The sequence below is a fragment of the Phyllobates terribilis genome, unplaced genomic scaffold (genome assembly GCF_046119375.1).
Source record: "Phyllobates terribilis strain yellow unplaced genomic scaffold, ASM4611937v1 Scaffold_1__5_contigs__length_1240528914, whole genome shotgun sequence".
Lineage (NCBI taxonomy): Eukaryota > Metazoa > Chordata > Amphibia > Anura > Dendrobatidae > Phyllobates > Phyllobates terribilis.
Window position 1 is genome coordinate 12899733 of NW_027362761.1, and position 24686 is coordinate 12924418.

Consider the following 24686-nt stretch of genomic DNA (forward strand, 5'->3'; position numbering starts at 1 on the left):
CTGTTCATCTGAAGCAACTTCAGTTTTCTCCTCAGTTACAATACTGTGTTCCTATATTTCAAACATTTCTGTGTCTGTGGACCCAGAATGTTCTTCTAGCTGCTGGTCACCATCATTACTCTCATTCATTAGCTTAATAGTACTTATCATATTTGAAGCATTGTCAGTTACGACAGAAAGAACTTGCTCTTTTTTAAGTTCATAGTCTTGCAGAACCTTTTCCACCAAGACCTGGAGAAACTCACTGGTGTGATGAGCTTTGGTGTCTTTTACTGCCAATGTCTTGGTAACTATTTCATTTTTGTCACAAACAAATCGGACATTGATGGCAAAATAGTTCACTCTGTGACGTGTGCAGGCATCCATTTTAAGAAACCGAAAGCTTCCCTTGAGAGTTTTTTTAAGTTCTTCCTTTTGTTTAAAAGCTTCTTCAATTACTAATTTTCTAATACTCTCTCTCTCCAGAGAAACACCAAGCTTGCAGGCCATTTCCCCATTCAGACACATAAAAGCTGGTCGTGAAAATAATGAAATAGGCACACTATCCTTTACAACAAGCTCTATGATCTGTTTTTTAAATGTATCTACTGTCATTGTCACAGTAACTTTGTCACTGACAAAATATCTTGCAACTGATGGCTGCAAAGTTCTCTGCTCCTTTGTTTGGCTGGAAGAGCTGGGCACTGGTTCATTGGTTTGGATGCAGTCTTTCTCATCCACTGCTTTCAGTACTTCTGGATGAAAGGGCTGTAAATGTCTCTTTAGATTAGAAGCTCTGGTAGGAGCATTTTTATCTTTGCCTGAATATGCACTGATCTTGGCTTCACAGCATTTGTTTTCGTCTGGATCATTTGTCATACACTGACAGACAATGTTTTCTATCTTGAGTGATGGTGAAATGTTCAAATACAGCTGATTTAATGTGACGCTTCTTTGACATTCTCAGGTTTTTAATTCTGCATTCACAATCCAAATGACAATTATTTTTCCTCAAAACAATTGTACAAAATTATTGCCAGGTCGTACAACTGATATAGTGGTCAGTAATACTGTTATTCCTCATGTACTCACAGTTAACTGATGCAAAGTTTGTTGAAAGGATAATACTTCTTACAGTCTTCCTCTTCTGAGTAGCAGCTGTGAGATGCTTGGAAGGCGCACACCTAGTAAACATGTAGTCTAGAGGAGGAGCTTTACTACTAAGAATTTGCAACACATTTTCACTTTCAGTTTCATACATTGTAAGTAGGGGGTTGGGGCAGCATGAGGTTAACCAAGTATAAGGTTAGATAAGGGCAGTGGAGAACAGTGACACACAAGAAGTAATAAATGTCTCTATCTCCAGCAGAACTGCTTATCACTGTTGTTCATAGTTTGATAGAACATATATATTTGAGTAACATTTATAAAATTCATATGAAAGTTCAATTATGAAATATTAATACATTTTTTTTAAAGTCGGAGTCGGTACATTTCTACCGACTCCGACTCCACAGCCCTGCACACCATGTCACCAAACAGCACAGTGAGTATCTGTAGCCCTATATACAGACCTACTGACTGATTACAAGATTGTAGACACCTGTCATGTTAAATCAATTTGTGTCCACTAATTAACATGTCCCTTTTGTCACATTATTTTCAGGGGTGCCATCATTTCTGTCCAGGCCTATTTCATGAGTTTAATTTTTTTTAAAATTCTGTGGAAGCAGAAAAGCAATGTCTGACTTCCATTTGTTCACTTTCATAGATTTTTAATTTATTATTACTTTTGTCAGATTCAAGTTATTTCTGTGACCATTGTGGGCTTTTCTTTCATTAAACGAGGGGTACCAACAATTTTGACCACCTGTGTGTATATACTGCATTGGTCGGGAAGTACTTCCCAACCATGACGTGTATATATACTTCAGGTGTCGTGAAGGGGTAAAGTAAAATAGGTTACTTGTGTTTTTTTAAAAACATACCCAGCGTAGAAACCTCACCAAAATTTCATTGTGCAAACGTAGCCTCGCACTTCTATTTTTGAAAGTATTCTCATGCTGCAGCATTTTTTTTTTACAAACCTTCCTTAAACTTTAGCCCAGTACTATAGATGATTCAGACAGAATTCCCAATAGAACCATTCATTATAATCTAGCAGCAGAGTTACGCTGGACTCTCTGGCCTCTGTTCAGCGGCGTCCTTTTTAGTGGTGCACAAAACTGTGGTAGACTGCACTTTTGTACATGTGTAAAAATACGTTATATGGCGTCCTAAGTCACTCCATCTGCCTCATAGTGAACGGTTTTGTCTGCATAACATTTATTTGGGGAGTTTGAGAGGGAAACTTCAATGTAAGTGCTCAGCATAGAGCACAGGATAAATGTGAACTGAGCCATAGATTATGTGCACCCGTCGCATTTTTGGCTCGAAAACCGTAACATTTTATGCCATGTGCACACGTTGAGTATTTGGTGAGTTTTTTTACCTCAGTATCTGTAAGCCAAAACTAGGAGAGGAACAGAGGAAAAGTATAATGGAAACACCACTTCTGTATTATTCACCCACTCCTGGTTTTAGCTTACAAATTCTCTACATGTACACATGGCCTTACTGTCCAGCAAAGCGGATGAGATTTCTGAACTCTCATTCACATGTTGCCTATTATTTCCTTGCAGATTTGAAGCAGTTTGAGATCTAAAGAATGTCCATTCTTTCAACGTTTTTGCAGCCCTTTTCAACCATTCTAGTGACTGGGAAAAACACAAAAAACACACGTAAAAACAAGGCAAAAATGTGCGTTTTTCTTCTAAGAGACAAGTTTTTAAATAGTTAAGTTTTTTATTTTTCCCTAGAACTGTATGGGTGTTTGTGTTTTTGTGGAATTAGTGTAAGCACCATTTTGGGGTGCATAATATTTTTTGATCACTTTCTACTCCCATTCTTGAGTAGCAAAATGAACGGTCAAAAATTGTTTTTATTTTTTTAAACTCTATTGCACCCTGCGGTAAAAAATAAGACAGCTCTACTTTTCTGTAACTACAGTCAGTTACAGTGATATCAGAATTACAGTGCTTGAAAAAAGTATTCATACCCCATCAAATTTTCAACATTTTTTTACGTTAAATATATTTTATTGGGATTTTTTGTGACATACCAACACAAAGTAGCAAGTATTTGTGAAGTGTAAAGGGAAAGATACATGGTTTTCTAATTATTTTAAAAATACAAATCTGAAAATTGTGACTTGCATTTGTATTCAGATACAAGTGCAAACTGAGTTATGTACACTTCAAAATAATCCCAACAGTTGTTGTCACATATATTAGGAATCCTATTTAGGTGGATAGGAAGTCTTTTATGAGAGCTGTCATCAGAGTCCAATGTTAGTGTATTGCGGTCAGGTAATATTCCAATCAGTGGAGATGAAGGTGATGCTTTGCTGATGGTCTCTTTGTATATGAAGGGTCAGTGTAGCTGGCTCCGTGCAGTGCTCTGGCCGGTATTGATGCACTAGATTAAGCACAGTCCACATGAAGAGATCTGCCTCTGGCCCACTTCATACGTCCATATAAAACCAGTACCGGAAAAAAAACTGTACCGGTGCCATGCGTTTTTTTTCCCGCTTTGGCTTCAGAAAAATTAATTCTAAAGCTTCTATACTTTGCAATGTTAGACACATACAGCACATGGAGGACACACAGATGCCATCCATCTGTGTGCTGTACGTGTTTTACAAGGACCCATAGACTTGTATTAGCCCTTGTCATCCGTGCTGCTAGTAAAAAACGGAACAGGGTCTGTGCAAACACACGGACATGTGTGCAGCACCATAGATTATAATGGATACGTGTGGCATCCGCGAAAAAAAACGATGCCACACTTCTGTGGAGAGCGTCTGTGACCAGCAATTTTCAATTCTTGCCACAGATTCTCAATGAGATTTAGGTCTGGACTTTGGCTGGGCATTCAAACATGAATATGATTTGATCTACACCAGTGTTCTCCAACTCCAGTCCTCAAGAGCCACCAGCAGGTCATGTTTTCAGGATTTCCTTAGTATTGCACACTTGATGGAATTATCGCCTGTGCAACAGTAAGGAAATCCTGAAAACATGACCTGCTGGTGGCTCTTGAGGACTGGAGTTGGAGAACACTGCTCTAATCCATTCCATTGTAGCTCTGGCAGTATGTTTAGGGTCATTGTCCTGCTGGATGGTGAACCTTCGCCCCAGTTTCAAGTCTTGTGCAGCCAGTAACAAGTTTTCCTCCAGCATTGCCCTATATTTAGCTCCGTCCTTGTTCCTATCAACTCTGCTAGCTTCCCTGTCCCTGTTGAAGAAAAGCATCCCACAGCTTGATGCTGCCACCACCGTGTTTGACGGTGGGGATGGTATTTTCAGGGTGATGTGCAGTGTTAGTTTTCTGCCACACATAGCATTTTGCATGTAGCCCGAAAGGTCATCATTCAGCGTCCATTGCCCGGGATCCAGGACTTCTTCAGAGGAGGCTGTGAAGCAAGAACCTAATAAGTAGCTGCAGCGCTGCCACCTGTTATGTCCTGTTCCAGAAAGGGCGATGGACACTGCAGGGACTGAATGCAGCTCCAGCCTCCAGTGAAGTCATGTCCTCCTTTCAAATGACTCCTTTCAAATGAAACGTCACAGGAAGTACAGTAAAAAAAAAACACATTTAGAGATTAGTTAGATAGGGAAAAGTGTAGGGTGTTGTGTAATAAAGGAAATTAAAAAGTGGTTAGGGGGTAAAGATAGTTAGAAAATACATTTTAGGTGCCGGACCACCCATTTAATGGCGGAGTTCGAGACCCAATACAAATGAGAACAGGACATTCTTTAAGTCTCACTGGCCGCACACATGGATCTGTTTTTATAACTGATGTATGTATGGATCAATGAAACTCTAAGGGTCAGTCTGCTGACAGCACTTGGATGAGGCACATGGATGTGTGATTGTACCTAACTTTAATACCTTCTGCGGCCGCATACATAGTATTTAGGTAAGAAATGGCGCTCTCTGATGTACTAATTTCTGTTATGCATTTTCCAGGCTCGTCTAAAGTTTCCTATTGATTATCCATATTCTCCCCCGGCATTTCGATTCCTAACAAAAATGTGGCACCCAAACATCTATGAGGTAAGTATATGTAGCTCCAGCAGCAAAGTGATACTGTATAATACCTATTCTAATATACTGTATGTACGGAAACAGAAATGATCAAAACATGTTCAGATATGGAGTGTATGATCAACACTTTTCCAGATAGTAAATTATTAAAATATACGTGCAGATTTTCTTGCTATGATGGAGAATGGGAATACAAGTTTCCATCGAACTCTTCTTTAGCCCCATTCACACATCAGTATTTGTAAGGCAAATGCAGGAGGGGACCCTACTGAGATAAAAACTATAATTAAACTTTCTTTTACATTGATACACTGTTCACGGTGACAGCTGTAGGCTGATTTATGTGCATCCAAATTCTTTGGCAAGAGAACTTTTTGTTTTTTAAAGGGTTATTCCGCTCACACAATCAGAGTGTATCACTAGGATGTACAACCACTTGGAGTGGGGGTCAGATTGCTGAGTACACCACCGATCCTGAGAGAGTTTCCACGGTTTCTCACCTCGCCGTTTCCATTTCCATACTGCTCCTTCTGCACACTGTCCCCTCACACTGGACCTTATATGCTACTACCTCTCCATACTATTTTTTCACACTATACTCCACTCACATTTCCCCCTTTCCATATTGTGCCCCTTTTTCACACTGCCCCATCTCCATACTGTGCTTTTACTCTACCCGTACAATATACTGTGCTCCCTCACACTTTTTTCCTTCTATATACTGTTACCGCCATACTGTGCCCTCACACTAACATCCCCTCCCCTGTGTACAGTTACTGAGCACTTACCTTACCAGTGTCTCGCTGCCTCTGTGGCGCAGCAGTGACAGCTCTGGAATCAGGCGGCCATATGCTGCTGCATGTTGCCTCTGGACCTGTAGTGCCGGCACTCACATTTCCAATTGTATTTGCATCTGTAAAAGCAAGGAACCGGCATTATACATGTTCTCTGAGATGGCTGTCTAACATCCGGATTGTAGAACCAGCTAAATCCCATTCTTGGGAGGACTGCAAAATGTCACCCTCTGGAAAAACACTCAGATCTCTGCCATAGGCAAGATGCTCATATCCCCTCATGGCAGAAGCAGCCCTGTACATAACACAGGTTCAACCATTCACTATGAATCACAGGCTCATAGATGCTTCAATACAAAAAAATAGAGTCAGTCGGTCCACCTACTGTAAGAAAAAGAAGAATAAGTCTAGTATAACCCTGTGGCCACTGAAAATTACTGATAAAATCGTAAAAAAAACAATCAATAAGTATCCTTCATCATATGCATTACAGCATTGATTGACGACTTCAGGAGTGTTGCACCTTCACTTTCATCCTTTTGTGTTTCTTCCAGAATGGAGATGTATGCATTTCCATCTTGCATCCTCCAGTAGATGACCCACAGAGTGGAGAACTTCCTTCTGAAAGGTGGAACCCAACCCAGAATGTGCGGTAAGCTTTTGTCTACAGGCATAAAGTGTAGCAGTATCCCGACATATCTTCTATTATTCTCCATGAAAATATGATCTGAGAACATGTGGTGCTTAGGTGTTGTTGTATAGTGAGTAATTTATTTGGGCTTTCCACATCCAGCAAGTGACCAGGGACTGTACTGTAGGTAGGACATATTTCCCAGGGGCCTTTATTTCTTATTTCCAATGCTTCAAAGAACAGGATCATAGTCTGGAAAGTCATTAGGTGAATCTCCAACAACAGTGACACTTTAATATGTGGCAGAAGAGGTGACTGACTGCAATGTTCACTAACCTTACTATCTCAGAGCCAAGTGCCAATCTCCCTTGAGACTTAAGAAGGGGTCTGGTACCTAAAATTTCCTTTCTAAATATCTAATCTTTGCACCCTAACCACCTTTGTAATATAATTTGCTTTATTATACAATCTCTAGCTCTACCCTTTTCCCTATGTAGCTAATCCCTAAATGTTTTTTTTTAACTTCCCTTCCTGTGACATTTCATTTGAGAGGAGTCTTGCACGGGACGTTACAGTAGGCTGAGGCTACACTGACTTAACTGCGGCACCTATCCCTCCTTCTGGAACATCAGGGGTCAGTGCTGCAGTTACTTACTACAGTTTCCTGTATAGCCGCCCTCTGAATATATCCTGGATTCATGGTGATAGACAATGAGGGAGATGTGAGTGCAGCACTGGCACTCTGCTTTTATCTCCGCCGCAGCTTCTAACTGTGAAACAAGATGTCGGTAGGGGATAGAAGTAGATGCAGTGAGTGACACCAGCACTGCCCCACAGCTTCTAGCACTTCCCTTTTCTCCCATTAAAAAAAAATACATGTTCAGTATTGCTGTATTCCTAAAAGTCCAGGCTGTCAAAATATAAAATTAAAATATAATGAAAATTTTTTTTGTATGTACCCCAAAATTGTATCAATAAAAATGTCAGTTCACCACGTGAAAAACAAGCCCTCATACAGCTCCATCAACAGAAAAATAAAAATATTAGAGGTCTTGGAAAATAGCAACACAAAGCAAAATTTCATTTTGATTTTTCTTCAGAATTTTTTTTTTACCTTTCATCTCCTTAACCCCCGGATGATTTTCCCTTTTTATGTTTTTTTTATTGTTATGTTCTTTTCGTTTTCATTTTTTACTCCCCTTCTTCCAAGAGTCATAGCTTTTTTTATTTTCTGTCAATATAGCCATATGAGGGTTTGTTTTTTACGAGTTGTACTTTTGAATGACATCATTCATTTCATTATGTGATGCACTGGAAAGCAGGAAAAAATTCCAACTGCGTTGAAATTGAAAAAAATTGTAAACTTGCACTTTTTTTTTTTTTTTTAACAATGTTCACTATATGCTATAACTAACTTGGCAATATGATTCTCCAGGTCAGTACGAGTATGCAGATACCAAAACATGTATGTATTTTTTTTTATTTAAGTGGTGAGAAAAAATATAAAGTTTGTGTAAAAAAGCAAAAAACCTTTTCTTGTGTCGCCACTTTCCAAGATGCGTAACGTTTTCAATTTTCGGTATAGCGAGCTGTGTGACGGCTTAATTTTTTGCACCATGAGCTGACATTTTTACTGATAGCATTTTGGGGTAGATACGATGTTTTGATCGCTGTACATCCGATAGGATAATGGGCCCCACATAGTCCTCCATACATAATAATGGGCCCCACATAGTCCTCCGTACAGAATAATGGGCCCCACATAGTCCTCCGTACAGAATAATGGGCCCCACATAGTCCTCCGTACAGAATAATGGGCCCCACACAGTCCTCCATACAGAATAATGGGCCCCACACAGTCCTCCGTACAGAATAATGGGCCCCACACAGTCCTCCGTACAGAATAATGGGCCCCACACAGTCCTCCGTACAGAATAATGGGCCCCACACAGTCCTCCGTACAGAATAATGGGCCCCACACAGTCCTCCGTACAGAATAATGGGCCCCACACAGTCCTCCGTACAGGATAATGGGCCCCACACAGTCCTCCGTACAGGATAATGGGCCCCACACAGTCCTCCGTACAGGATAATGGGCCCCACACAGTCCTCCGTACAGGATAATGGGCCCCACACAGTCCTCCGTACAGGATAATGGGCCCCACACAGTCCTCCGTACAGGATAATGGGCCCCACACAGTCCTCCGTACAGGATAATGGGCCCCACACAGTCCTCCGTACAGGATAATGGGCCCCACACAGTCCTCCGTGCAGGATAATGGGCCCCACACAGTCCTCCGTGCAGGATAATGGGCCCCACACAGTCCTCCGTACAGAATAATGGGCCCCACACAGTCCTCCGTACAGAATAATGGGCCCCACACAGTCCTCCGTACAGAATAATGGGCCCCACACAGTCCTCCGTACAGGATAATGGGCCCCACAGAGTCCTCCGTACAGAATAATGGGCCCCACACAGTCCTCCGTACAGAATAATGGGCCCCACACAGTCCTCCGTACAGAATAATGGGCCCCACACAGTCCTCCGTACAGAATAATGGGCCCCACACAGTCCTCCGTACAGAATAATGGGCCCCACACAGTCCTCCGTACAGAATAATGGGCCCCACACAGTCCTCCGTACAGGATAATGGGCCCCACACAGTCCTCCGTACAGAATAATGGGCCCCACACAGTCCTCCGTACAGGATAATGGGCCCCACACAGTCCTCCGTACAGGATAATGGGCCCCACACAGTCCTCCGTACAGGATAATGGGCCCCACACAGTCCTCCGTACAGGATAATGGGCCCCACACAGTCCTCCGTACAGGATAATGGGCCCCACACAGTCCTCCGTACAGGATAATGGGCCCCACACAGTCCTCCGTACAGGATAATGGGCCCCACACAGTCCTCCGTACAGGATAATGGGCCCCACACAGTCCTCCGTACAGGATAATGGGCCCCACACAGTCCTCCGTACAGGATAATGGGCCCCACACAGTCCTCCGTACAGGATAATGGGCCCCACACAGTCCATACAGAATAATGGGCCCCATACAGTCCTCAGTACAGGATAATGGGCCCCACACAGTCCATACAGAATAATGGGCCCCATACAGTCCTCAGTACAGGATAATGGGCCCCACACAGTCCATACAGAATAATGGGCCCCATACAGTCCTCAGTACAGGATAATGGGCCCCACACAGTCCTCAGTACAGGATAATGGGCCCCACATAGTCCATACAGAATAATGGGCCCCACATAGGGGTGGTTGTTCACAGGCCAAATAAAACCACCCTTTGGGCCAGATTTGGCCACGGGCCAGAGTTTGACATGTATGCTCTAAAGCAACAAAAAGGTAGGACATTTCTGAGAGAGACTATTTATAAGTCATATCTTTTGCTCAAAGGCTTGCACCAGCCTTGATCTGTCACTGAAAATGGCTAGTCAAAGGTGTTTTAAATAAGTCCCACCTGGCTACTACATCTTGCCTCGGTATGGGTACACATGAATATGCGTATAAAGCAGAAATGTCCAAAACACTGTAGACTTTAGGAAACAGATAATGTGTGCGTATAGATACAGAGCAACAAGTTTCATCAGCATCAATAGAAAACCATTCTTAGCCCCTTCACAACCGATGACGTATATTTACGTCATCGGCCGTATCCCTGCCTTTGATGTGGGCTCACACGCTGAGCCCGTGTCTTTCCCTGCACTTGATGGCTGATATAATCAGCTATCAAGTGTCTCTAACAGCTGCGAGTGGATCAGGGATCCAGCCAGTCACTGACAGCGGCATTTAACACGGACAGACAGGAATTGCGTCATTGATCCTGCCCGTCACGTGCTCATCCGCTGAATGCCCCCGTGCCTCTCAACACGATCATACTGTGAACGCCGGCCAAGATAGTGATTTCTGCTGATGCACTGCTGTGTGTAGCACAGGCTATCGGATGATCACAGTTTGAAGTCTCCTAAGGGGACTATTAAATTCAGTAAATAAAAAAAAGTTTTAAAAAAGCACAAGTTCAAACTACCCCCCTTTTGCCCCATCAAAAATAAAACAACGAAAAAATACACATATTTGGTATCTATCAAAATATACAATAAATTAATCCGTAACCATAAAAAAAAAAAACGCAAGAATCAAGTTTTTTTGTTCTACGCAACATTGCAATAAAAGGCGATCAAAACATTGTATCTACCCCAGAATCAGATCAGTAAAAACGTCAGCTCAGGGCGCAAAAAATAAGCCCTCGCATAGCTCTATATCCCGAAAAGTGATAACTTTACAGGTCTCAGAAAATGGCAACAAAAGCAATTTTTTTGGACAAATTTCAGAATTTTTTTCCACCACTTAAATAAAAAAAACTGTACATGTTTGGTATCTGCTAACTCGTAATGGCCTGGAGAATAATAATGGCAGGCCAGTTTTACATATATTAAACATGGTAAATAAAAAAAAATAAACATCTGTGAAATTGCACTTTTTTTGCAATTTCACCGCACTTGGAATATTTTTTCCCTTTTTTGAGTACACTATGACAAAATGAATGGTGTCATTCAAAAGTACAATTCGTGCCGCAAAAAAGAAGATCTCATATGGCTGGAAGAATAAAAAAATTATGTCTCTTGGAAGATGGGGAGGAGAACACGAAAAACAGAAAATCGCCCTGGGGTGAAGGGAACCTGACATGAGAAGACATGGTATTTACCTGCAGCCATAGTAGTAATCTGCAGCTAAATACTGTTCCATCCATATGTATGTAGCTGCCTAATGGGATGCTTTGCTTCAGGGCAATGCAGGGCCAATTAAATTGTATAGCGGACATTAGGGGTCATTATACTGTATTGAAGGAAATAGGGGCCATTATTCTGTATGGAGGACTATGCGGGGCCCATTATTCTGTATGAAGGACTATGCGGGGCCCATTATTCTGTATGGAGGACTATGCGGGGCCCATTATTCTGTATGGAGGACTATGCGGGGCCCATTATTCTGTATGGAGGACTATGCGGGGCCCATTATTCTGTATGGAGGACTATGCGGGGCCCATTATTCTGTATGGAGGACTATGCGGGGCCCATTATTCTGTATGGAGGACTATGCGGGGCCCATTATTCTGTATGGAGGACTATGCGGGGCCCATTATTCTGTATGGAGGACTATGCGGGGCCCATTATTCTGTATGGAGGACTATGCGGGGCCCATTATTCTGTATGGAGGACTATGCGGGGCCCATTATTCTGTATGGAGGACTATGCGGGGCCCATTATTCTGTATGGAGGGCTATGCGGGGCCCATTATTCTGTATGGAGGGCTATGCGGGGCCCATTATTCTGTATGGAGGACTATGCGGGGCCCACTATACTGCCTGGAGGACTATGTGGAGCCATTATTCTGTATAGAGGACTATGTGGGGCCCATTATTCTGTATGAAGAGTATTATTTATTAATTGAAGGTTTTCTATCCTTTGTTATTACATATTTAAATTAGGCTATTGGGTTATATGCTTTTTACTGCTCTTACATAGCATATTATTCCAGTAGGCCCCTTTTGTGATGTGTTAATTTTATTCTAAGATCTACTAATTAAAGTGTGCTTTGTTTGTGGGACAACCCCTTTAAGTTTGTTTCCATATGAAAAGTTTCATCATTATATTTCATAAGGAAAAACTTCCTCAAGTGTAGACATTTTTTAAATATCAAGATTTAATTTTGGCCCTCTATGTATTTGAGTTTGACATCCCTGGTCTAGTGGCATCCTGCACCTCAGTGGGTGAAGGTACTATACAGGATGTCAGACAAGGAGCAGGGGGAGTGATTACTGCGAGCCCACTGTGTAGAACGATGACTGCTCACAATCCCCTGGCACCACCCTGGTGACTGGCGCTCAGTGGCTGCAGTAAGTTAAATTCTCATTTTCTCCAATAACCCCCCACGACAGCACCAAAGGAGGATGTCACCCCACCCTAATATGGACAGAAAACACAAAGAGGTCAAATAGCCCCTCCCTCATCCTCCCTCCAGTATTTTTCCTGTCCCTATTGGGATGAAGAAGTCATCCAGGGTGCTCTGTGCCGGCAGCAGACGCCCAGCATACCTTTTAGCCGGGCAGCTAGGACCGAGCGGTATTCTCCTCCTCCCCTTATGCTGCTCCCGTCTCCTGCGGGACTCGGGACTCCCATCCCCACCGAGTCCGCACCTGCGGGTAAGGTCCGGTGGGTGTTGGGCTGAAGGCCTCCTCGAGCTCTCCAGCCCAGCTCCTCCCCCCCTCTCAGACGGCCTCCGGCGATCTCCATAGCAGGAGAGACGCGTGCCAGATCCCGGAAGTGACGCGGACCGCTGGATGACGTCACTCCCAGTCTGCATTCCACCCTGGAACGCAGGAACCTAAAAAATGGCTGGAAAGTGACGTGGGACGCCGAAACAGGGTCCCTTAGGTTACTTCCGGTCCATTAAGGCTCACATAGAATAAAAAAAAAACTGAAAAAAAAAAAAAACGCAGGTGATCGCAGGTGTTCCTGCTTCACAAACTGAACCAAGGGGGAGGAGCCTTCCCACCCACTCCCCAGGGAAAGAGGAAGAGCGCTGAGTCCAGTCGCCTATATACGAGCCCTCGACAGAAGACATCTTAAGGTAGGACCTAATCCGTTTTGTATTTTATACACTTGATGGTCAAGAATCTATCTTCTCCATGTCTGCGGAGTCCAGCGCAATTCCAGTCCCAGTAAGTTTGGCACTGGGGGTCCTTTGCTAGATGCAGGTTAGAATTAATACATTAATTACCCTTCTCCCTCTTTTTTAGGGGGACAAGGATCCTGCACCAGGAAATAAGTCTAGCCGGAAGTGTGCAATATGTGCAAAAAAGCTATCTTCTTCAAACAAAAAATATTTATGCCAAAAATGTGCGGAGAAAATTATTAGGGAAGAGCAGCCGTCCCTCATAGACAAAATCAAGGGGATAGTCTGTCAAGAGGTTCAATCTTCATTGGCCTCCTTTTCCCAATCCACTTCTGATTCGCCTCCAAAGGCTAAGAAGAGGGAGATTTCCCTGGAAGAAAAAAAAGGAACTCTGACTCCCAGGATGAAATATCCCTTCCAGAAGACCTCATAGAGGAAGGTCAACTTACCCAGCACAGGAAGATCTGGAAAATAAGAAATATTATTTTTCAACGGAATTTATGGAAGACCTCCTCACAGCAGTAAGAAGAACGATGGAGGTGGAAGAAGAGAAGCCCACTAGATCAGTCCAGGAAGAGATGTTCGGTGGTCTCCGTTCAAAGAAAAAGATGGTGTTCCCAATACATAAAAACATTCAGGACTTAATCCTGGACGAATGGGAAAATCCTTAAAGAAGACTAAATGCACCAACAGTATTGAAAGACAGGTTTCCGGTAGATGAAGAAACCTCAAAATGTTGGACCGAGATACCTAAGGTCGATATTCAGGTGGCAAGAGTCGCTAAAAAGACAATATTGCCATTCGAGGATTCGTCGCAACTGAAGAATTCTATGGACCGCAAGATGGACAGCCTTCTCAGGAAATCCTGGGAAACCTCTGCAGCCCTTCTGAACACTAACGTAGTCTCCACGTGTGTTGCACGATCCATGTCGAGATGGCTCAACCAACTTGAAGAGCATCTGGCTATGGGCACATCCAGAGAAGAGATACAAGCTTCCCTACGTTTACTGCAGAAGGCCACTGACTTTCTGGCAGATGCTTCAGCGGAATCTGTAAGAGCAACCGCCGGGACAGCAGTCCTATCAAACTCCAAGGTGAGCACTATGGCTGAAATCGTGGAACGGTGATGTGGCCTCCAAAATAGAACTCTATTCCATTCCCTTCAGGGGAGAATATATGTTTGGCCAGGCCCTTGACGACCTCCCTGGAGAAGGCGGCTGATAAAAAAAAATCCTTGCCAGAACCCAGACACTACAAGAAGACCCCTTTTCGCCCCCCTCGTGAGCAGAATCCCCAGTACAAGGGGAAAGGAAAGTCCGGTCGATGGAACTACCCCAAAGGGCAAAAGGACAGCGCCAACAAAAGCGGTGACGCCAGAGCAGTAGGGGGACAAATCATGAAATACCTTCCCCAATGGCAAAAGATTTGCTCCAGTCAGTGGGTCTTGAAAGCTATTCAAGAAGGGGTGAAGATCGAATTCTCCTCATATCCACCAAGAAAAGTAAGAATAACTCTTCTAACCTCCCCGAGATTAAAAATCGCCCTGATGTCCGACCTAAGAAACCTGCTATCCTTGGGGGTTATTTCACCGGTCCCAAAAACAGACACACAGGCAACTATTCATGCCTGTTTATGATAAGAAAACCAAACGGCACTTACAGAATAATAATAAATCTGAAACCCTTAAATCAGTACATCATCTATCGAAGATTCAAAATAGAGTCCATCAAATCAGCAGTTCCCTTGATAGGACAAGAATATGTGATGGCAATCATCGATTTAGAGGACGCATACTACCACGTCCCTATACATCCAACATACCGAAAATTTCTAAGATTTGCAGTTGTTCAAGAGGATCAGACGCTACATTTCCAATTCAAAGTATTGTCGTTCGGAATATCCTCAGCACCAAGAATTTTTACCAAAATTATGTCAGAGGTAGTGGCTTCTATGAGAAAAGAGAAAATCTGCATCATTCCCTACCTCAACGACTTATTACTAGTAGGTCCCTTGGTGGCGTCACTCCAGGAAGATCTGCAAAGGACAATCCAAATCCTGACCACCCTAGGGCGGTTAATAAATCATTAAAAATCAGACCTGGTCCCTGCCACAGAAAAAACGTTCCTGGGTGTTCTGTTAGACTCCACCAGACAAACCTCCTTCCTACCAGGGACAAGCAGATACTTTTGAAATCCAAGATAACGAATCTGAAGACCCGGAACAAGGTGTCCCTAAGATTTGCCATGTCAGCCCTCGGCTCCATGACAGCCTGCATCCAATCCGTAGCCTGGACTCCATCTCACACCTGGGTATTGCAGACCTATATTCTCGCACAGTGGGACTGATCCCCAGACTCTCTAAACAGGAAGATCATGATCCCTCATTATGTGAAGACATCCCTGTCATGGTGGCTCAGCTCAAGAAACCTAAAAACAGGGGTTCCATGGTCTCAGTTCCCTTTGATAACAGTCACGGTAGACGCCAGCAAGATGGGATGGGGAGCAGTCGTCGCCCAAACCCCCTTCCAAGGGGTCTGGACAGATGAGACCAGCAGACAATCCTCCAACTTCCGCAAATTAAAGGCAGTGGAGGAGGCACTCAAAATATCAGCTCCAACCATTGCGGGCAAACACGTAAAAGTCTATTCAGACAACATGACTACCGTAGCTCACCTGTCCCATCAAGGGAGTACAAGGTACGAGAATCTAAAAAGTATCTCAGCAAGAATATTCTTCTGGGCAGAAAGACATCTTTGTTCCTTATCAGGTCTGCACATAAAAGGCTCAGACAACATCCAGGCCGAATTTCTGAGCAGAAGGAATATCCATCCCGGGGAATGGGAACTGAACTCAGACATTTTCCACATGCTGACCAGACGATGGGGTCGTCCAGAGGTGGACCTCTTTGCAAGACACCAAAACACCAAGGCAGAAAAATACTTCTCCCTAGATCCAGACGACGTATGCCTGGGGATAGATGCATTCGCTCACCCGTGGCGTTTCCATCTAGCTTACGCTTTTCCCCCAATTCCATTGCTACCCAAGACCTTATAAAAAGTAAGGACCGAGGAGGTCAAGATAATCTTGATAGCCCCACTTTGGCCCAAAAGGAGCAGGTTCTATGCACTAAACAGTCTAAGCATAGAAGGACCCCTCATTCTGCCAGCAATCAAAAACCTTCTCCATCAGGGTCCAAAACTCCATCCAGATCCAGAGAACCTCCATCTAGCAGCCTGGCTTCTGAGTTCACAATCCTTAAAGCCAAAGGACTCTCAGACCGAGTAATTCATACCCTACAAAGAAGTAGGAAACAAATAACAAACTCCATATACAGCAAGATATGGAAGACCTTCTTAACATGGTATAAACCAAATATGCCAGATCTTCGGCACCCTGACACGACCCAGATCTTGGATTTCCTACAAGAGGGACTGGAAAAAGGCCTTAGACCTAGCACCCTCAAGGTACAGATCATAACGCTAAGTGCCTAATTCGACCAAAGCCTAGGCAAACATCGGTGGGTAAAAAGGTTCATTACAGCAGCTACTCGTCTGCGTCCCAGAATAATCAACCACGTTCCCTCCTGGGATCTTAATATCGTCCTTAAAGGTCTGACACTACCACCGTTTGAACCTTTGGCCTCAATAGAGCTGGATAAACTAGCCTGGAAAACAACTTTTCTATTAGCAATTACCACGGCCAGGAGAGTGGGAGAAATCCAGACCTTCTCAGTGAATGACCCGTATTTGAGAATTCTGGATGATAGGATTATTCTACAACTGGACCAATCTTTCTTACCAAAGGTGGTCTCAGACTTTCATCGATCACAGGAGATAATCCTGCCCTCCTTCTGTCAGAACCCAAAAAATAAAAGAGAAGAAGAATTCCATTCTTTGGACGTAAGGCGGGTCGTTCTTCACTACCTCCAAAAAACAGAGGCCTGGAGGAAGGATCAGAACCGCTTTATTCAGCCATCTGGTCAGAACAGAGGAAAGAAAGTCTCAAAAGTTACCATCGCTACTTGGATCAAGAAAGCAATTGTAGAATCTAGTGATGAGCGAGTATGTTCGGTTAACCCTTTCGCCGAGTATAGTCAGCCGAGCTCAGAGTATTTATAGAATGCTCGGGCTTTAAGATTTGGTCGCTCCGTGACCATGATTTACGACTGTTTGACAGATTTAATACATGTGAGGAATGCTGGAAAAGCAGGCATTCCTCACATGTATTAAATCTGTCAAACAGTCGCAAATCATGGTCACGGAGCAAAGAAAACTTAAAGCCCGAGCACTCTATAAATACTCGGTACTCGGCGAAAGGGATAGCCGAACATACTCGCTCATCACTAGTAGAATCATATCAGATCCAAGATCTCTCGCCGCCAGAAAAGCTGAAAGCACACTCTATTAGAGCCATGTCTGTCTCCTGGGCAGAGAAGGCTAACGCTTCCCTCGAGCAGATATGTAGAGCAGCTACATGGTCTTCAGTCCATACCTTCACCAAGCATTACAAACTTAATTTAATGTCCATTAAAGACTTGGCCTTCAGGCTATTGTCCCTCCCTAAATATGAGTCTTTGGTACTCCTCCTTTGGTGCTGTTGTGGGGGGGTTATTGGAGAAAATAGAATTAGACTTACCGGTAATTCGGTTTCTAATAATCCTCCACGACAGCACTGGTAATTCCCTCCCAGGCTTGGTTAGCCAAAAAATCATTTAATTTGATTAAGAATAAATATAATTTGAAGCATCCATAGTTGTGTGGTCCTTTATAAAAACACTGGAGGGAGGATGATGAAGGGGCTATTTGACTTCTTCTTGTTTCCTGTCCCTATTAGGGTGGGGTGACATCCTCCTTTGGTGCTGTCGTGGAGGGTTATTAGAAACTGAATTACCGGTAAGTCTAATTCTATTTTTTTCTCTGCAACTAAGCATCACATTCGGCTGCCACATAGGGGTGTGCAACAGAATATTACTTGCAGATTAGCATTATGGCTGCACATTAAAACAGTTTTTTTCTCATGACGGGTTCCCTTTAAAGGAATATTCCAATCTTTCAAGTGGAAATACCATGAATCCACACCTCTGGGACCTGTTCCTATCTCATGGTCATGACCCCATCTCGCACTGCTGGGAACGGGGAAGCGGCCATATGCGTGCTTCCTCGACTATTTTCATAACTCCCATAGAAGTCAGAGAGAGCTGTGCATGCACAGCAACTTCTTCACTGGCTACGATGTGAGACACAGAGGTAGCCATATTTTATGGACATAAATGACTAAGATGGTCCAATGTCTTTGATTTTCACCAACTTTTAAGGTGTAATGTCTACCTGACTTCTGGCACTTATTCAGCCAATAGAAAGCAGATAGTTCAAAAGGAAAGGGTTTCACTTCTAAAATCGCCCCCTTGTCTCTGCTGGTCGATGCAAACATTGGGGCAGATTTACTAAACTGGTCTAATTTTAAACAGTGAAAACTTGCTCTAGTCTTAAAAAAAAAAAAAAAAGTGCCAAATTTATTAAAGTGGCTTGTGCTAGATGATAAATTTGGTATTTTTTACACTATTAATAGAGTGACTTTGCACTAAATTGTGGTGCAAATCGGCCACCTCTTTGACGAATGAATTGGTGCAGTCCTGAGGTGGAGAATGGAGAGGGCCACGTATGTGTGGCCACCGCGCCTGTTATTGCAGCCAGGGCACCAGTTGGAGCTGGGAATCTGGAGATAGGTAGGTACCTGGATCTATTAGACATTTATGGCATATCCTGGCACATTTAGCTTAGAAATCTACCCCATTGTTTCTCTGACCAGCTAGTATACGTCTGTATAATTCACTAGTGTTAAAAGTATGCCATGAAATCACAGTAATTTCATGGATAAAGGGTACTGGATGATGTTTCATTTGGGATCAAGGTGAAAGAAAGAGCTAGGGCGAGGTGAGTGGGACTTGGGGTGAAGGAGCAAGCAGAGTGTATAGACCTGCTGGACACCTATGGTCACCATTTTTTTAGATGGCCAGCATGTACTAATACAGTTCTCCTACAATGGTTACAGCAGGGAAACATATGCACTTTCCCTGAGCAATTGTTCGCCAAGAGTCTCTGACAGCTGTGTAATATGTTGTAGTGGTCTGTACAGATACAACTGACGGTAATGTGGCTCTGAATAATGTGCAAAATATTCAGGATTATTAGTGTGAAGGTCCAGGTTTTTGTAAATTCCCTAATTGAGTTAAATGGATCTAAGGGGTAACGTTTCTTCTTGTGGAGAGTGACAAGCCAGGCTTGACATGTCAGAGTGAGGAGACTTATACGCCATGCATGTTCCTCTGGGAAATGAAACCTGAAAATTGCCTCTTCAGAGAAGAGGAGGATTTGAGCTCTAGTGCCAGCTATTGGAAGTAACAATCCAAAAAGTCAATATCGACCCTTTAATGAGCCTTGTCATATGACTTAGGATAAAATCCAAACCAGAATCTCAATTTGCAGACACAGTGTTTTGTGGTATTGCCCCTAGTCAGTGCAAAGTGTGAGTTAAAGAAGGCACATGTTTTTAATTCTGCATAGGACGATCCTCCTCAGTGTCATCTCTCTCCTAAATGAGCCAAACACCTTTTCCCCGGCTAACGTGGATGCATCTGTCATGTACCGGAAATGGAAGGAGAGCAAGGGGCAGGATCGAGAGTACACAGACATTATCCGGTAAGCTGGAGGCATTGCTACCGCAGGATGGGGGAGAACTTCCATTTTGATAGAAATATAGCCGACTACTAATCCATAATAATGGAGTTGTGTTAATAATGCATAGATATATTAAAGCATGCTTTTTTCCTGCAGTATCCTTAGGTATTTGATAGGAGTAGCCTAATTTACTTTAATAATACCCATGGGACAAGTTGAACTAGTTGATACTCCACCAAAAGCTCTGTTCCAGTAAACCACCACAGTGCAGGGTAGTAAATGATTAGAAAAGCCTGACTGCTTTCCTCAAAAAATAGGACTACATCTTTTTAAACTATGGGCTGATGTTCCAAGACTTCCTACAAGTCCCTTGACAAATCAGCTGAGAACTGAACCTACTGCAGTACTACAGCAATCTGCCCTGTAGTCTGATGTCACTTGCCATATGGCAGGTACTGCTCTGAGGCTTACAGAAACCATTATCATAGCCTTACCTCTGTTTGATTTCATAGGAAGCAAGTTCTCACCACTAAAGTAGATGCAGACAATGACGGAGTAAAGGTTCCCACCACACTAGCTGAATATTGTGTGAAAACCAAGGTTACAGCTCCAGACGAGGGATCTGACCTGTTCTACGATGACTACTATGAGGATGATGACATGGAAGATGAGGGTGACAGCTGCTATGAAGACCAGGATGATTCTGGCAATGAAGAATCTTGACGCCGCCTTTTCCTCCTGTACTTGCCTTGTTCCCTATGTTCTCCTCAGTTAAATAGACACTGATGATTTTTCACTCTTTATTTTCTTGGCCATATTACCAGCTGGCACATGTGGTACTAGAGAAATAGAGGAGAGTTTTGAGGCTTTGCCCTACTGAAATGCCAAGGAAGGTCCTTGAGCTCCGATAGTGGATGGCTTAATGCTTGCAGTAAAAGCTTGTGCCACGGGATGGCAGTAGAGTGCTTTGCAAGTCCTGCTGCTACACTAACTCCAGACCCTATACCTTTGCTATTTCAGGCTGCAGTGCAGGGCTGAAATTAGGCTAAGAGGGTTAGAGCGAGGATTCTTTTTATTTTGTTGCTTTCTGTTTTCATTTTGGGTGTGGGTGGAAGGCTTTGCTTGTTGGGATCCTCTTAGGCTGTGTGCCCACGAATAGTTTTTTTAAGCGTTTCCGCAGCGGCAGAAACGCTTAAAAAACGCATGGTAGAAGGCCTGCCATGGTCCTCAATGATAATCCGCATGTGCTGTGCACATGCTGCGGAAATTTACGCTGCGGATTATCATTGCGGAAAAAAACTCAGCACTACCAATTATTTTGCGGAAGCGCTGCGTTTTCGCCGCCATTGACTTGCATTTGAACGCATGGATTACACATCACTGCATATGTAGATGCGCATTCCATGTGTTCTAATATGCGGATGGTACCCGGGTGTGGAGGACAGGAGACTCTCCTCCGGACCCGGGTACCATAGAACCTGTGAAAAAAAGAATAAAATAAAAAATAAATGTTACAGTTAGGTCCATATATATTTGGACAGAGACAACATTTTTCTAATTTTGGTTCTAGACATTACCGCAATGAATTTTAAACAAAACAATTCAGATGCAGTTGAAGTTCAGACTTTCAGCTTTCATTTGAGGGTATCCACATTAAAATTGGATGAAGGGTTTAGGAGTTTCAGCTCCTTAACATGTGCCACCCTGTTTTTAAAGGGACCAAAAGTAATTGGACAATTGCCTCCAAGGCTATTTCATGGACAGGTGTGGGCAATCCCTTCGTTATGTCATTCTCAATTAAGCAGATAAAAGGCCTGGAGTTGATTTGAGGTGTGGTACTTGCATTTGGAAGGTTTTGCTGTGAAGTAAACATGCGGTCTAAGGAGCTCTCCATGCAGGTGAAACAAGCCATCCTTAAGCTGCAAAAACAGAAAAAAAACATCCGAGAAATTGCTACAATATTAGGAGTGGCAAAATCTACAGTTTGGTACATCCTGAGAAAGAAAGAAAGCACTGGTGAACTCATCAATGCAAAAAGACCTGGGCGCCCACGGAAGACAACAGTGGTGGATGATCGCAGAATAATCTCCATGGTGAAGAGAAACCCCTTCACAACAGCCAACCAAGTGAAGAACACTCTCCAGGAGGTAGGCGTATCAATATCCAAATCTACCATAAAGAGAAGACTGCATGAAAGTAAATACAGAGGGTTCACTGCACCGTGCAAGCCACTCATAAGCATCAAAAATAAAAAGGCTAGACTGGACTTTGCTAAAAAAAACATCTAAAAAAGCCAGCACAGTTCTGGAAGAACATTCTTTGGACAGATGAAACCAAGATTAACCTCTACCGGAATGATGGAAAGAGAAAAGTATGGCGAAGGTGTGGTACAGCCCATGATCCAAAGCATACCACATCATCTGTAAAACACGGCGGAGGCAGTGTGATGGCTTGGGCATGCATGGCTGCCAGTGGCACTGGGTCACTAGTGTTTATTGATGATGTGACACAGGACAGAAGCAGCCGAATGAATTCTGATGTATTCAGAGCCATACTGTGTGCTCAGATCCAGCCAAATGCAGCCAAAGTGATTGGTTGTCGTTTCATACTACAGATGGACAATGACCCAAAACATAAAGCCAAAGCAACACAGGAGTTTATTAAAGCAAAGAAGTGGAATATTCTTGAATGACCAAGTCAGTCACCTGATCTCAACTCAATTGAGCATGCATTTCACTTGTTAAAGACTAAACTTCAGACAGAAAGGCCCACAAACAAACAGCAACTGAAAACCACCGCAGTGAAGGCCTGGCAGAGCATCAAAAAGGAGGAAACACAGCATCTGGTGATGTCCATGAGTTCAAGACTTCAGGCAGTCATTGCCAACAAAGGGTTTTCAACCAAGTACTAGAAGTGAACATTTTATTTACAATTATATAATCTGTCCAATTACTTTTGGTCCCTTTAAAAACAGGGTGGCACATGTTAAGGAGCTGAAACTCCTAAACCCTTCATCCAATTTTAATGTGGATACCCTCAAATGAAAGCTGAAAGTCTGAACTTCAACTGCATCTGAATTGTTTTGTTTAAAATTCATTGTGGTAATGTCTAGAACCAAACTTAGAAAAATGTTGTCTCTGTCCAAATACAGTGCCTACAAGTAGTATTCAACCCCCTGCAGATTTAGCTGGTTGACACATGCGGAATTAACTTGGCATTGTGACATTTGTACTGTAGATCAGCCTGGAAGTGGGAAATGCACTGCAGCAAATTTATTTATTTTATTTTTTTTTTTAAACGTTAAAAGTTAATTCAGAGTGTCATTTATTATTCAACCCCTCAAACCACAAGAATTCTGTTTGGTCCCCCTAAACTATTAAGAAGTAGTTCAGGCACCAAGAATAATGAGCTTCACATGTGTGGATTAAAGATCTCTTTTGCCAGCCTTTTCTGACTATTTAAGACCCTCCCCAAACTTGTGAACAGCACTCAGACATGGTCAACATGGGAAAGACAAAGGAGCATTCCAAGGCCATCAGAGACAAGATCGTGGAGGGTCACAAGGCTGGCAAGGGGTACAAAACCCTTTCCAAGGAGTTGGGCCTACCTGTCTCCACTGTTGGGAGCATCATCCGTAAGTGGAAGGCTTATGGAACTACTGTTAGCCTTCCACGGCCAGGACAGCCTTTGAAAGTGTCCTCCCGTGCCGAGGCCAGGCTTGTCCGAAGAGTCAAGGCTAACCCAAGGACAACAAGGAAGGAGCTCTGGGAAGATCTCATGACAGTTGGGACATTGGTTTCAGTCAATACCATAAGTAACGTACTCCACCGCAATGGTCTCCGTTCCAGACGAGCCCGTAAGGTACCTTTACTTTCAAAGCGTCATGTCAAGGCTCGTCTACAGTTTGCTCATGATCACTTGGAGGACTCTGAGACAGACTGGTTCAAGGTTCTATGGTCTGATGTGACCAAGATCGAGATCTTTGGTGCCAACCACACACGTGACGTTTGCAGACTGGATGGCACTGCATACGACCCCAAGAATACCATCCCTACAGTCAAGCATGGTGGTGGCAGCATCATGCTGTGGGGCTGTTTCTCTGCCAAGGGGCCTGGCCATCTGGTCCGCATCCATGGGAAGATGGATAGCACGGCCTACCTGGAGATTTTGGCCAAGAAACTCCACTCCTCCATCAAGGATCTTAAGATGGGTCGTAATTTCATCTTCCAACAAGACAACGACCCAAAGCACACAGCCAAGAAAACCAAGGCCTGGTTCAAGAGGGAAAAAGTCAAGGTGTTGGAGTGGCCTAGTCAGTCTCCTGACCTTAACCCAATTGAAAACTTGTGGAAGGAGCCCAAGAATAAAGTCCACATGAGACACCCAAAGAACCTAGATAACTTGGAGAAGATCTGCATGGAGGAGTGGGCCAAGATAACTCCACAGACCTGTGTCGGCCTGATCAGGTCTTATAAAAGACGATTATTAGCTGTAATTGCAAACAAGGGTTATTCCACAAAATATTAAACATAGGGGTTGTATAATAATTGACCCACACTTTTATGTTTAAAATTTAATAAAATTCAACTGAGCAACATAACTTTTTGGTTTGTAAGATTTATGCTTCTGTTCATAAAACCTACTCTCGTTTGCAGTTTGAAGGCTCTAACTTATTTGCATCTTATCAAACCAGCTAAATCTGCAGGGGGTTGAATACTACTTGTAGGCACTGTATATATGGACCTAACTGTATATTTACCTT

General features: G+C 43.3%; 1 protein-coding gene across 1 annotated transcript in view; it reads left to right on the plus strand.

The window, feature by feature from the left end:
* Window positions 1-21534, plus strand: part of CDC34 (cell division cycle 34, ubiquitin conjugating enzyme) — a 34948-nt gene extending 13414 nt beyond the window's left edge. The window contains exons 2-5 of the mRNA XM_073655077.1: window positions 5050-5136; window positions 6476-6573; window positions 19811-19945; window positions 20437-21534. Of these exons, the coding sequence (XP_073511178.1) occupies window positions 5050-5136; window positions 6476-6573; window positions 19811-19945; window positions 20437-20647 (531 nt within the window). The 3' untranslated portion in view covers window positions 20648-21534. The remainder of the gene's footprint in view (window positions 1-5049; window positions 5137-6475; window positions 6574-19810; window positions 19946-20436) is intronic.
* The last annotated feature ends 3152 nt before the right edge of the window (window positions 21535-24686 follow it).